The sequence below is a fragment of the Pristiophorus japonicus genome, unplaced genomic scaffold, assembly GCF_044704955.1.
Source record: "Pristiophorus japonicus isolate sPriJap1 unplaced genomic scaffold, sPriJap1.hap1 HAP1_SCAFFOLD_160, whole genome shotgun sequence".
Classification (NCBI taxonomy): domain Eukaryota; kingdom Metazoa; phylum Chordata; class Chondrichthyes; family Pristiophoridae; genus Pristiophorus; species Pristiophorus japonicus.
Genome location: NW_027251278.1, coordinates 1,301,890 through 1,317,074, shown reverse-complemented (window position 1 = coordinate 1,317,074; position 15,185 = coordinate 1,301,890). Strand labels below are relative to the sequence as shown.

Genomic DNA, 15,185 nt, shown 5'->3' with positions numbered 1-15,185 from the left:
CCCTCCGACAGTGCGGCGCTCCCTCAGTACTGCCCCTCCGACAGTGCGGCGCTCTCTCAGTACTGCCCCTCCGACAGTGCGGTATTCCCTCAGTACTGTCCCTCCGACAGTGCGGCGCTCCCTCAGTACTGCCCCTCCGACAGTGCGGCGCTCCCTCAGTACTGCCCCTCCGACAGTGCGGCGCTCCCTCAGTATTGCCCCTCCGACAGTGCGGCGCTCCCTCAGTACTGCCCCTCCGACAGTGCGGCGCTCTCTCAGTACTGCCCCTCCGACAGTGCGGTATTCCCTCAGTAATGCCCCTCCGACAGTGCGGTGCTCCCTCAGTACTGCCCCTCCGACAGTGCGGCGCTCCCTCAGTACTGCCCCTCCGACAGTGCGGCACTCCCTCAGTACTGCCCCTCCGACAGTGCGGCACTCCCTCAGTACTGTCCCTCCGACAGTGCGGCACTCCCTCAGTACAGTACTGTCCCTCCAACAGTGTGGTGCTCCCTCAGTACTGCCCCTCCGACAGTGCGGCACTCCCTCAGTACTGTCCCTCCAACAGTGCGGCACTCCCTCAGTACTGCCCCTCCGACAGTGCGGCGCTCCCTCAGTACTGCCCCTCCGACAGTGCGGCACTCCCTCAGCACTGCTCCTCCGACAGTGCGGCACTCCCTCAGTACTGCTCCTCTGACGGTGCGGCACTCCCTCAGTACTGCCCCTCCGACAGTGCGGCACTCCCTCAGCACTGCACTGGAGTGCCAGCCTGGATTTTGTGCTCAAGTCTCTGCAGTGGGGTCGACCCGACAACCTTCTGACTCAAGAGGCAAGAATGCTGAGACAACATCCTCACTCCCATCCACCTCTGCCCAGACCCACAGCGTGGCAAAGGGGGGAGGAGCACTATCTTGCACAGCAATATCAGTCCTATTAGACGGGGGCAGGGGTTGGGGAAGCATTGCCACTGGAGAAGCTTTCAGATCCTACCATGAGGGACCCAATAGCGACACAAACTGTAGCACGGATAACAAAGGACATTACCCTTCAGAATCATCCCAGAGAAGCCGGTTAGTAAAGATTATCAGGCTAGGGTGGTTACATGCAATGCTGGGTTGGAAAATTGCTGGAATGGTTTAACCCTCTGTAGCTGGGGTCCAGGAATTGCATCCACTGCCCATCCTGGGTCCGGGCAGCTTGTTGACTCACCTTTGCATTGATCAGGGTCCATGTCATTGTCATAGCATCAAGGCGATGGATGTCGTTCGAAAAGCAGTCAGCCTGTGTGGATACACGAAATGTGTTAAACACCAGGCAAGAATACAGATAGATCCGAACACTCTTAAATATGGGACAAAGACAGATTAGTTGCCGTCTCCATATTATAAAGACAATATAGAGGCCCTGGAGAAATTGCAAAACAGATTTACAAGGCTGATACCTGAACCGAGAGTTTATACCTATCAGGAAGCAGAGAGGTCCTGCTAGAACTGTACAGGGTACTGGTGAGGCCACACCTGGAGTACTGCGTACAGTTTTGGTCTCCGTATTTAAGGAAGGATATACTTACATTGGAGGCTGTTCAGAGAAGGTTCACTGGGTTGATTCCGGAGATGAGGGGGTTGACTTATGAAGATAAGTTGAGTAGGTTGGGCCTCTACTCATTGGAGTTCAGAAGATTGAGAGGTGATCTTATCGAAATGTACAAGATAATGAGGGGGCTCGACAGGGTGGATGCAGAGAGGATATTATAGGGGAAAACTAAAACTAGGGGACATAGAAACATAGAAAATAGGTGCAGGAGTAGGCCATTCGGCCCTTCGAGCCTGCACCACCATTCAATAAGATCATGGCTGATCATTCACCTCAGTACCCCTTTCCCGCTTTCTCTCCATACCCCTTGATCCCTTTAGCCATAAGGGCCATATCTAACTCCCTCTTGAATATATCCAATGAACTGGCATCAACAACTCTCTGCGGCAGGGAATTCCACAGGTTAACAACTCTCTGAGTGAAGAAGTTTCTCCTCATCTCAGTCCTAAATGGCCTACCCCTTATCCTAAGACTGTGTCCCCTGGTTCTGAACTTCCCCAACATCGGGAACATTCTTCCCGCATCTAACCTGTCCCGTCCCGTCAGAATCTTATACGTTTCTATGAGATCCCCTCTCATCCTTCTAAACTCCAGTGTATAAAGGCCCAGTTGATCCAGTCTCTCCTCATGTGTACGCCTGCAGTCTTATCTCTCGATCACAATGGAGAAGGATGAGAGTTTGAGACAATGGAGCAGGATATTAACCAGGATATGGCCCTATCACTGTATGTGTCCAGCAATCTGCCCGATCAGCCACAGGTCATAAAACCCCCGACCGAGACAAACTCACAGTATATTGGAGGGTGACAAAGCCTCCGTCAGGAGGAATGTACTGGAGGAGAGGTACAGAAAATGGTTTGGACAGGCAATCACTCACGGTTCACTGCTCTGTACATACACATTAAATGGTCGGACACTGAGAAGAACAGAGACACCTTGGAGTCGTGTCCACAGATGGATACGGGGATAGTGCAGGAAAATGGAGTTGAGGTCGAAGATCAGCCATGATCTTAGTGAATGGTGGAGCAGGCTTGAGGGGCAGAACGGCCTACTCGATCCCTGAAGGTAGCAGGCCAGATAGATAAGGTGGTTAAGATGGTATAAGGGATACTTGCCTTTATTAGACAAGGCATGGAATACAAGAGCAGGGAGGTGATGCTTGAACTGTATGAAACACTGGTTAGGCCACAGCTGGAGTACTGCGTGCAGTTCTGGTCACCGCATTACAGGAAGGACGTGATTGCACTGGAGGGGGTACAGAGGAGATTTACGAGGATGTTGCCGGGACTGGAGAATTTTAGCTATGAGGAAAGATTGGATAGGCTGGGGAACAGAGGAGGCTGAGGGGCGATTTAATTGAGATGGATAAAATTATGAGGGACCTGGATCGAGTGGATAGGAAGGACCTGTTTCCCTTAGCAGAGGGGTCAACAACCAGGGGGCATAGATTTAAAGTAATTGGTAGAAGGTTTAGAGGGGATTTGAGGAGAGCTTTTTTCACCCAGAGGGCGGTGGGGGGTCTGGAACTCACGGCCTGAAAGGGTGGTAGAGGCAGAAATCCTCACCACATTTAAACAGTACTTGGATGTGCACTTGAAGTGCCGTAACCTACAGGGCTACGGACCCAGAGCTGGGAAGTGGGATTAGGCTGGGTAGCTCTTAGTCGGCCGGCGCGGACACGATGGGTCGAAATGACCTCCTTCCGTGCTGTAAATTTCTATGATTCTATGTATGTAGTCGCAAGGTGAATGTTTTGAAACAATGATAAATGAAGTTAATTGTCATACATATTACTGTCTCCAGTGCCCACGAATTCGTTATTAATAGGGCAAGGATAATCCTAAGACCATGCCAGGAGCAGCACCAGGCGTACCTAAAAATGAGATGCCAACCTGGGGCAGTTGCAACACAGGACTACATGCATGGTAAACCACACAAGCAGCATGCTATAGACAGAGCTCAGCGATCCCACAATCAACAGATCAGATCAAAGCTCTGTAATCCTGCCACATCCATCGTGAATGGTGGACCATTCAACAACTAACGGGAGGAGGAGGCTCCATGAATATCCCCATCCTCAATGATGGCGGAGCCCAGCACGTGAGCGCAAAAGACAAGGCTGAAGCGTTTGCAACCATCTTCAGCCAGAAGTGCCGAGTGGATGATCCATATCGGCCTCCTCCTGAGGTCCTCACCATCACAGAAACCAGTCTTCAGCCAATTCGATTCACTCCACGTGATATCAGGAAACGGCTGAGTGCACTGGATACAGCAACGGCTATGGGCCCCGAGAACATCCCGGCTGTTGTGCTGAAGACTTGTGCTCCAGAACTAGCCGCGCCTCTCGCCAAGCTGTTCCATTACAGCTACAACACTGGTATCTACCCGACAATGTGGAAAACTGCCCAGGTATGTCCTGTCTACAAAAAGCAGGACAAATCCAATCCGGCCAATGACCGCCCCATCAGTCTACTCTCAATCATCAGCAAAGTGATGGAAGGTGTCATCGACAGTGCTATCAAGCGGAACTTACTCACCAATAACCTGCTCACCGATGCTCAGTTTGGTTCCACCAGGATCACTCGGCTCCAGACCTCATTACAGCCTTGGTCCAAACATGGACACAAGAGCTCAATTCCAGAGGTCATCATCATCATAGGTAGTCCCTCGGAATCGAGGAAGACTTGCTTCCACTCTTAAAAATGAGTCCTTAAGTGGCTGAACAGTCCAATACGAGAACCACAGTCCCGGTCACCTTTCCAGAAGAAGGTGTAACCTCCACCTTGTTCCTGGAGCTGGCCTTCCCCTGCCCGCCGGGTCTCGCTTAGGGCGGTGATGTCGATATCGAAGTGTCTAAGTTCCCGGGCAACTATGGCGCTGTTTGGGTTGTCCATGAGGATCCTGACGTTCCAGGTTCCGAACTTCATGTTAGAGGAGTGGAAGATGCCGGTGTGGAAGTTATTTTAACGTGGGGTGGCCGTTGCACACTGGCTTAGCTGAGCAAGGTCTTGGTCCAGTGGCAAGGGGATCCAAGACGACTGGAGACCAGGCACTGCTGTATGGGCCTCATTGCCTACAGCGAGATGTTGGCCGTAAGCTCGGCGCTGAGTAGCGCCATTGATGGTAGGTGGACCGAGGCTTGGTTGGGGGCAGGCATTGGGGGGGGGGGGGGGGTCAGTGATCCACTGGGGTTCAGAATGGGGGGGGGGTCAGAGCCATGGTACTCACCACGTGCTGGAGAGGAGGAGGCCAGGTCACCAGTGGAGAAGGTGACCTCCTCCTCAATGGTGATCGGATCCTCTCCTACGACGGCGGCTGGCCTCCCTTCCTCCTTCAGCGACGACTGGAGCTCTCCTTCCCCACAGGTGATTCCAGAGGTGAGCTGAGAGTGACTGCCCTCGACATCAAGGCAGCTTTTGACCGAGTGTGGCATCAAGGAGCCCGAGTAAAACTGGTCAATGGGAATCGGGGAAAACTCCCCACTGGCTGGAGTCATACCCAGCACACAGGAAGATGGTTGTGGTGGTTGGAGGTCAATCATCCCAGCCCCAGGACATCGCTGCAGGAGTTCCTCAGGGCAGTGTCCTCGGCCCAAACATCTTCAGCTGCTCCATCAATGACCTTCCCTCCATCATAAGGTCAGAAGTGGGGATGTTCGCTGATGACTGCACAGTGTTCAGTGCCATTCACAACTCCTCAGATAATGGAGCAGTCCGTGCCCACATACAGCAAGTCCTGGACAACATTCAGGCTTGGGCTGATAAGTGGCAAGTAACATTCACACCACACAAGTACCAGGCAATGACCATCTCCAACAAGCGAGAGTCTAACCACCGACCCTTAACATTCAACGGTATTACCATCACCGAATCCCCCATCAACATCCTGGGGGTCACCATTGACCAGAAACTTAACTGGACCAGACACATAAATACTGTGGCCACAAGAGCAGGTCAGAGGCTGGGTATTCTGCAGTGAGTGTCTCACCTCCTGACTCCCCAAACCTTTTCCACCATCTACAAGGCACAAGTCAGGAGTGTGAGGGAACACTCTCCACTTGCCGGGATGGTGCAGCTCCAACAACACTCAAGAAGCTCGACACCATCCAGGACAAACCCGCCCGCTTGATCAGCCCCCCATCCACCACCTCCAACACTCACTCCCTCCACCACCGGCGCCCCCTGGCTGCAGTGTGTACCATCTACAAGATGCACTGCAGCAATTCGCCAAGGCTTCTTCGGCAGCACCTCCCAAACCCGCGACCTCTACCGCCCAGAAGGACAAGGGCAGCAGATGCATGGGAACACCACCACCTCAACGTTCCCCTCCCAGTCACACACCATCCTGACTTGGAAATATATCGGCCGTTCCTTCATCGTCGCTGGGTCACAATCCTGGAACTCCCTCCCTAACAGCACTGTGGGAGCACCTTCACCACACGGACTGCAGCGGTTCAAGAAGGCGGCTCACCACCACCTTCTCAAGGGGCAGTTAGGGATGGGCAATAAATGCCGGCCTTGCCAGCAACGCCAACATCCTGTGAACGAATAAAAATGACACAGGGACCTGGCCTTGGCAGATACGAACAGCACCTCAATAACTTGTCTTTAACAGTGCCTTTAATGTAGGCAGACATAAGTATTTGAAGGTGTCAGGACAAGTCCATAAAGCTGCTATAAAAAAGCTTATGGGGTCCTTGGTGACTTTATACATAGAGGCAAAGTGTCCAAAAGTAAGGCAGTATTGCTGAACATTTTATAAAGATCACTGGTTAGGCCCCAGCTGGAGTATTGTGTCCAATTCTGGGCACCGCACTTTAGGAAGGATGTGACGGCCCTGGAGAGGGAGCAGAGGTGATTTATGAGAATGGTTCCAGGGATGAGGGACTTCAGTTACGGGGAGAGACTGGAGAAGCTGGGGTTGTTCTCCTTGGAGCAGAGAAGGTTAAGAGGAGATTTAACAGAGGTGTTCAATACCATGAAGGGTTTTGATCGGGAGAAACTTTCCAGAGGCCGAAGGCTCGATAACCAGAGGACACGGGTTTAAGGTGATTGGCAAAAGAACCAGACACTTATTAAACGCAGCGAGTTGTTGTGATCTGGAACGCGCTGCCTGAAAGGGCGCTGGGAGCAGATTCAGTCGTGACTTTCTAAAGAGAATTGGATAAATAATTGTTGGGGAAGATTGACAGGACTACGTGGAAAGGGCAGGGGAGCGGGATTAATTGGACAGCTCGGTCACAGAGCCAGCACCGGCACAATGGGCCGAATGGCATCTGGCTACGGGGGTAAGATTCTGGGACAGTGCTTACCAGCTGCTCGTAGCCTCCGAAGATGAACATGCACTTGCTCAGAGCGCAGGCCGAGTGTCCGTCCCGGGCTCCAGGAATCGAGCCATAAACCTTCGGCGTGGACCAGCTGTGAGAGCCTGCGGGTGGAAGCATAGTACCAGGATAATGTGTGTGTGCAGGCGGAAGATGTGGCTATGGCTCTTAACGAATACTGTGTGGCTGTTCTCACTTAGGAAAGAAGCAATGCAGATACAGGTTCGACCTCCCGAATCCAGCAACCTCGGGACCGAAGCCGAGCCGATTTTCGTGTTTTTCCGGACTTCGGAACGTCTTTCTGACGTCACGAAATCCGGAAACACCCGAGCCCAGGTTCGGGTATTTCTGGATTTCAGAACATCAGAAAGGGAGGGGGGGGGATGGGGGAAAAGAGTGCTCCCGAGGAGCTGTTCGGGTCACCGGGCCCATCGATGAGGTCGTCGGGCGGGGCCAAGCCGCGAGGAAGTGGAGGGAGGGGGGACGAGGTCGGGGTGAGGTCGGGCCGGGGCGAAGTCGGTTCGCCGAGGAGGGGGGAAGTCCGGATATCGGAACATTTTCCGATTTCCGGACGATCCCGCCACAGATCGACCCGGTGTCCGGATTCCGGATTTTGGAGGTTGAACGTGTACTGCTATCGAGGAGAGAGTGTGAAATTCTGGACGAAATAAACAAAGCGAGAGAGGAGGTATTAAGGGGTTTAGCAGCTTTGAAAGTGAGTAAGTTCCCAGGCCCGGATGAAATGCTGTTGAGCGAAGCAAAAGAGGAAATAGCAGAGGCCTTGACCATCATTTTCCAGTCCTCTTTGGATTTGGGCATGGTGCCAGAGGACTGGAGGACTGCCAATGTGGTATCCTTGTTTAAGGAGGGAGAAAGAGATAGGCCGAGTAATTACAGGCCTACCCTCAGTGGTGGGTAAATTATTGGAAAAAATCCTGAAAAACAGGATAAATCGACATTTGGAAAGGCAAAGATTAATTAGGGATAGTCAGCATGGATTTGTTAAGGGAAAATCATGTTTTGACTATTTTTTGAGGAGATAACCAGGAGGGTCAATGAGGCTAGTGTGTACGATGTACTGTATATGGACTTTAGTAAAGCTTTTGATAAGGTCCCACATGGTAGACTGGTCAACAAAGGTTTAAGCCCATGGGATCCAGGGCAAAGTGGCAAGTTGGATCCAAAATTGGCTTCAAGGTAGGAAGCAAAGGGTAATGGTCGATGGATGTTTTTGTGACTGGAAGGATGTTTCCAGTGGGGTTCCACAGGTCTCAGTACTGGGTCCCTTGCATTTTGTGGTATATATCAACGATTTAGATTTGAATGTAGTAAGTATGATTAAGAAGTTTGCAGATGACACTAAAACCGGCTGTGTGGTTGATAATGAAGAAGAAAGCTGTAGACTGCAGGAAGATATCAATGAACTGGTCAGGTGGGCAGAGCAGTGGCAAATGGAATTTAATCCAGAGAAGTGTGAGGTGATGCACTTTGGGAGGGCTAATAAGGAAAGAGTATACACATTAAGCGGTAGGCCACTTAATTGTGTAGATGAACAACGGGACCTTGGAGTGTTTGTCCACAAATTCCTGAAAGTAGCACGCCAGGTGGATAAGGTAGTTAAGAAGGCATACGGAATGCTTGCCTTTATTGCTCGAGGCACAGAACCCGGGGGGGGGGGGGGCCGATTGGTGGGGGCGGAGACAGATCCCAGGGGGCGGGGCGGAGACAGATCCCAGGGGGCGGGGCGGAGACAGATCCCAGGGGACAGGGAGCAAGAACCCTGGGCAGCTTCTGTGAATCAGTAGGCACATTATTTATGGTGTTACACTAGCTAGCGCTCTCACCTCACAGTAAAGGTGGTCACGGGTTCAAAAGAAAGAAACTGCATTTTATACAGGACGCCCCGAAACGCTTAACAGCCAAAGAAGAACTTTATGAAGAGCGGTCACTATTGTAATTCAAGCCTTGCTCCAGGGACTTGAGCACATAATCCAGGCGGGCACTTCAGTGCTGCACTGAGGGAGCACTGCACTGTCGGAGGGGCAGTACTGAGGGAGAGCCGCACTGTCGGAGGGGCAGTACTGAGGGAGCACTGCACTGTCGGAGGGGCAGTACTGAGGGAGCACTGCACTGTCGGAGCGGCAGTACTGAGGGAGTGCCGCACTGTCGGAGGGGCAGTACTGAGGGAGTGCTGCACTGTCGGAGGGGGAGTACTGAGGGAGTGCTGCACTGTCGGAGGGGCAGTACTGAGGGAGTAGTGCACTGTCGGGTGGGCAGTACTGAGGGAGTGCCGCACTGTCGGAGGGGCAGTACTGAGGGAGTGCCGCACTGTCGGAGGGGCAGTACTGAGGGAGTGCCGCACTGTCGGAGGGGCAGTACTGAGGGAGAGCCGCACTGTCGGAGGGGCAGTACTGAGGGAGTGTCGCACTGTCGGAGGGGGAGTACTGAAGGAGAGCCGCACTGTCGGAGGGGCAGGACTGAGGGAGTGTTGCACTGTCGGAGGGGCAGGACTGAGGGAGCGCCGCACTGTCGGAGGGGCAGTACTGAGGGAGTGCCGCACTGTCGGAGGGGCAGTACTGAGGGAGTGCCGCACTGTCGGAGGGGCAGTACTGAGGGAGTGCCGCACTGTCGGAGGGGCAGTACTGAGGGAGTGCCGCACTGTCGGAGGGGCAGTACTGAGGGAGTGCCGCACTGTCGGAGGGGCAGTACTGAGGGAGTGCTGCACTGTCGGAGGGGCAGTACTGAGGGAGTGCCGCACTGTCGGAGGGGCAGTACTGAGGGAGTGCCGCACTGTCGGAGGGGCAGTACTGAAGGAGCACCGCACTGTCGGAGGGGCAGTACTGAGGGAGTGCCGCACTGTCGGAGGGGCAGTACTGAGGGAGTGCCGCACTGTCGGAGGGGCAGTACTGAGGGAGTGCCGCACTGTCGGAGGGGCAGTACTGAGGGAGTGCCGCACTGTCGGAGGGGCAGTACTTACTGATATCGAACGCGTACAGCACGTTGCACGCTCCCTCGGTGTCATTCCTGCCGCCCCAGATGTAGATGGTGTCATCGACGAGCACTGCGGTGTGTCCGTACCTCATGTATGGCACCGCAGGGGATTGTTCCCTCCTCTCCGAGCGGAAGGGCGGCAGCTTCATCCAGCGAAGTGAAACTGAAGTGGAGAAGGAAACACGGATCAGGTGGTGGAGAACTCGCTGCGCACCAGCAGAGAAACACTGAGTCTGGCCGTCAGAAACTGGTTACAGCTGCACAGCATTTGGAGCCCCAGACACAAGGGTGCAGTACTGGCGAGTCAGCGCTGGGAATCACAGCAACAAGTGATGGGCAAGAGTATTGGCTTATCTCTGTAATCTCCTCCAGCCCCACACCTCCCCGAGATCTCTGCGCTCCTTGAATTCTGCCCTCCTGACCATCCCTGATTATAATCGCTCAACCATCGGTGGCCGTGCCTTCTGTTGCCTGGGCCCCAAGCTCTGGAACTCCCTCCCTAAACCTCTCCGCCTCTCTTTATTCCTAAAAAGCCACTTCCTTGACCAAGCTAATGTCTACTTATGTGGCTCGGTGTCCAAATTTTACCGCATCATCATAGGCAGTCCCTCGAAATCGAGGAAGACTTGCTTCCAATCTAAAAATGAGTTCTCAGGTGACTGAACAGTCCAAAATGGGAATTACAGCCCCTGTCACAGGTGGGACAGACAGTGGTTGAAGGAAAGGGTGGGTGGGACAGGTTTGCCGCACGCTCCTTCCACTGCCTGCGCTTGATTTCTGCATGCTCTCGCCGATGAGACTCGAGGTGCTCAGCGCCCTCCCAGATTCTCTTCCTCCACTTAGGGCAGTCTTTGGCCAGGGATTCCCAGGTGTCGGTGGGGATGTTGCACTTTATCAGGGAGGATTTCAGGGTGTCCTTGAAACGTTTCCTCTGCCCACCTGGGGTGCGCTTGCCATGAAGGAGTTCCGAGTACAGCACTTGCTTTGGGAGTCTTGTGTCAGACATGCGAACAATGTGGCCCGCCCAGCGGAGCTGGTCGAGTGTGGTCAGTGCTTCAATGCTGGAGATGTTGTAAAGCACCTCGGGACGTTTCACTGCGTTAAAGGCGCTTTATAAATGCAAGTTGTTGTTGCTAATACTGCAGCTGAATATGTCTCGATTATTCCCCACGTTCCCCATCATTGTGATCCCACGCACTGAGCTCACCGAGCCCCGGGCGATCCCGCGCACCGAGCCCCGGGCGATCCCGCGCACCGAGCCCCGGGCGATCCCGCGCACCGAGCCCCGGGCGATCCCGCGCACCGGGCGATCCCGCGCACCGAGCCCCGGGCGATCCCGCGCACCGAGCCCCGGGCGATCCCGCGCACCGAGCGATCCCGCGCACTGAGCCCCGGGCGATTCCGCGCACCGAGCCCCGGGCGATCCCGCGCACCGAGCCCCGGGCGATCCCGCGCACCGAGCCCCGGGCGATCCCGCGCACCGAGCCCCGGGCGATCCCGCGCACTGAGCATGCCGAGCCCGGTGTGTGTGATGCTTTCTCCGAGGTGTGGACAGTTTTGCCGCTGGGTGGGGAGTACTGCAGGCGGCTCATAATCCGGGCTGTTTGGGGCTATTCACTTGCCTGAGGCAGTTCAGAGAGGGTTCACAAGATTTATTCGGGGATGAGGGGGATTGACTTATGAGGAAAGGTTGAGTAGTTTGGGCCTCTACTCATTGGAATTCAGAAGAATGAGAGGTGATCTTATCGAAAGGTATAAGATTATGAGAGGGGCTTGACAAAGTGGATGCAGAGAGGATGTTTCCACTGATGGGGGAGACTAGAACTAGAGGGCATGGTCTTAGAATAAGGGGCTGTCCATTTAAAACAGAGATGAGGAGGAATTTCTTCTCTCACAGAGGATTGTGGATCTGTGGAATTTGTTGCTTCAGAGCTTTGGAAGCTGGGACATTGAATATATATAAAGCAGAAATGAACAGTTTCTTAACCGATAAGATGATAAGGGGTTTTGGGGAGCGGGCGGGGAAGTAGAGCTGAGTCAATGATCGGATCAGCCATTATCGTATTAAATGGCGGAGCAGGCTCGAGGGACCAAATGGCCTACTCCTGCTCCTATTTCTTATGTTCTTATGTTCTTAAATAGCAGCAGATTTATAAGATGGACTTTGCTCGTCAACGTGTCCTCGTCCTGAATCCGTGGGCCGCAGTCTTTGTTTCCCCAAGAGGAGACCCTGTCCTCCTGTCCGACTAGACAGCGCTGACCAACCATTCAGAGACCTCGCATCCAGCAACCTGCTCTTTCAACTCAAACAGACACGATGGCCACCGTCCAAACCAAGAGTTCGAGGTCAGGCGAGGAGTGGGTACAAAGAGGGCAGTCGATGAGTTTGTGTGACGCAGGGAATTAAAAGCAAAACAGACTCCTCGAGCTGCACGGACAGCCGATACCATTATATAGGAACTGGATAATGGTGCCAATGACCAGCTGTCTCACCGTGTCCAGAACAGCAGAAGCTAAATTCACAACTAATTGCGGCAACAATACATCAGTGAGCGAGGTCAATCTATGGAGTAGGCTCCCTCGGGAGTGGCTGGAAGGAACATCAACAGGAGGACGACATTCAGCCCCTCCAGCCTGCTCCGATATATGGCTGACCTGCAGCCTAACTCCATCTACCCGCCTCTGGCCCATATCCCTCAATACCTGTGGTTAACATAAAGCTATCAATCTCAGATTTAGAATTAACAATTCATCTAGCCTTAACTGCCTTTTGCAGAATTGGTTCATTCACAGGTAATGGTGTGTGGGGGGGGGGGGGGGAGAAACAGGCAAGTTCACTATTTCAGTCTGAGACAAAACACCAACAGCTGGAAGGCTCAGTGGGTTACACAATAACCAGGTTATCACTGCATTCAGCGCACTGCTAATGAATGCTGATACTCACCACAGGAACAGGAGGGGTCCTTTGAGCCTGCTCCAGCATTCAATGAGATCACGGCTAATCTCTATCGTATCGCCATCCACCCGTCTTAGTTTCGTAACCCTTAATGTCCATGGGCGTTATGCCTGGCTCAGTGCGTTACACTCTCACCTTGGAGTCAGAAGGTTGTAGGCTTGCGTACCACTCCTGACTTTAGCACGTAATCCAGGCAGACACTCCCAGTGCAGTACTGAGGGAGCGCCGCACTGTTATAGGGGCAGAACTGAGGGAGCGCGCACTGTCGGAGGGTCAGTCCTGAGGGAGTGCTGCAGCGTCGGAGGGGCAGTACTGAGGGAGCGCCGCACTGTTATAGGGGCAGAACTGAGGGAGCGCGCACTGTCGGAGGGGCAGTACTGAGGGAGCGCCGCACTGTCGGAGGGGCAGTACTGAGGGAGCGCCGCACTGTCGGTGGGGCAGTACTGAGGGAGTGCTGCACTGTCGGTGGGGCAGTACTGAGGGAGTGCTGCAGTGTTGGAGGGGCAGAACTGAGGGAGCGCTGCAATGTCGGAGGGGCAGAACTGAGGGAGCACTGCACTGTCACACCGGGAGTACTGAGGGAGCGCCGCACTGTCGGAGGGGCAGTACTGAGGGAGTGCTGCAGTGTTGGAGGGGCAGTACTGAGGGAGTGCTACAGTGTTGGAGGGGCAGTACTGAGGGAGCACTGCACTGTCACACGGGCACTCTTTCGGATGAGACATTAAACTGAGGCCCCGTCTGCTCTCTCAGGGAGATGTAAAAGATCCCACGGCACTATTCTGAAGAACAGGGAAGTTATCCCCAGTGTCCTGGAGCCAATATTTATCCCTCAATCATCAGAACATAAGAACACTGGTTAGGCCACAGCTAGAGTACTGCGTGCAGTTCTGATCACCGCATTATAGGAAGGACGTGATTGCACTGGAGAGAGTAGAGGAGATTTACGAGGATGTTGCCGGGACTGGAGAATCTTAGCCACGAGGACAGATTGGATAGGCTGGGTTTGTTTTCATTGGAACAGAGGAGGCTGAGGGGAGACCTGATTGAAATCTATAAAATTATGAGGGGCCTGGATATAGTGGATAGAAAGGGCATATTTCTCTTGGCAGAGAGGTCAACAACCAGAAGGCATAGATTTAATGTAATTGGTAGAAGGTTTAGAGGGGATTTGAGGGGAAATGTCTTCACCCAGAGGGTGGTGGGGGGTCTGGAACTCACTGCCTGAAAGGGTGGTAGAGGCAGAAACCCTCACCACATTTAAAAACTACTGGATGTGCACCTGAAGTTCCGTAACCTGCAGGGCTACAGACCTAGAGCTAGAAAGTGGGATTAGGCTGGGTAGCCTCTTGTTGGCCGTCGTAGACACGTGCTGTAAACTTCTATGATTCTTCGATGATTCTAACGTAAGAACTAGGAGCAGGAGTTGGCCATTTGGCCCCCTCGAGCCTGCTCCGCCATTTAATAGGATCATGGCTGACCTGATCATGGGCTCAGCTCCACTTCCCTGCCCACTCCCCATAACCCTTTACTCCCTCATCACTCAAAAACCTGTCTATCGCCGCCTTAAATATATTCAATGACCCAGCCTCCACAGCTCCCTGGGGCAGAGAAATCCCCTCTAAGTGGAAATATTCTCTCTGCGTCCACCTTGTCGAGCCCCCTCATTACCTTATGTCTCAATAAGATCACCTCTTATTCTTCTAAACTCCAATGAGTAGAGGCCCAACCTCCTCAACCTAGCCTCATAAGTCAACCCCCTCAACTCCAGAATCAACCAAGTGAACTTTCTCTGAACAGCCTCCAATGCAAGTATATTCTACCTTAAATACAGAGACCAAAACTGTACGCAGTACCCCAGGTGTGGCCTCACCAATACCCTGTACAGTTGTAGCAGGACTTCTCTGCTTTTATACACTATCCCCCTTGCAACAAAGGCCAACATTCCATTTGCCTTCCTGACCACTTGCTGTATCTGCGTACTAACGTTTTGTGTTTCATGCATAAGGACCCCCAGGTCCCTCTGTACTGCAGCACTTTGCAATTTTTCTCCATTTAAATTATAATTTGCTTGTCTATTATTCCTGCCAAAGTGGATAACCTCACACTTTCCCACATCATACTCCATCTGCCAAATTTTTGCCCACTCACTTAGCCTGTCTATATCCCTTTGCAGATTTTTTGTGTCCTCCTCACAATTTACTTTCCCGCCCATCTTTGTATCATCAGCAAACTTGGCCACATCAGCATCATCGCCCCAACCCTCTTCTCGATCTTCCTCGCTGCCGTACTCACGCCCAACAAGTTCCCCGCTGGAGTGGAACCAAACTACAGAACCAATGGGAGCCT

At 53.2% G+C, this 15,185-nt stretch overlaps 1 protein-coding gene across 2 annotated transcripts in view; it reads right to left on the bottom strand.

Annotated features, from left to right (window-relative positions):
- The window catches only part of klhdc3 (kelch domain containing 3), a 113,547-nt gene that overhangs the window by 62,219 nt on the left and 36,143 nt on the right, over nucleotides 1–15,185 (bottom strand). For both annotated transcript variants that reach the window (XM_070870685.1, XM_070870686.1), the window contains exons 3-5: nucleotides 9,870–10,046; nucleotides 6,881–6,996; nucleotides 1,186–1,257 (exon numbers count right to left, since the gene is read on the bottom strand). In XM_070870685.1, coding sequence (XP_070726786.1) covers nucleotides 1,186–1,257; nucleotides 6,881–6,996; nucleotides 9,870–10,046 — 365 coding nt within the window. The remainder of the gene's footprint in view (nucleotides 1–1,185; nucleotides 1,258–6,880; nucleotides 6,997–9,869; nucleotides 10,047–15,185) is intronic.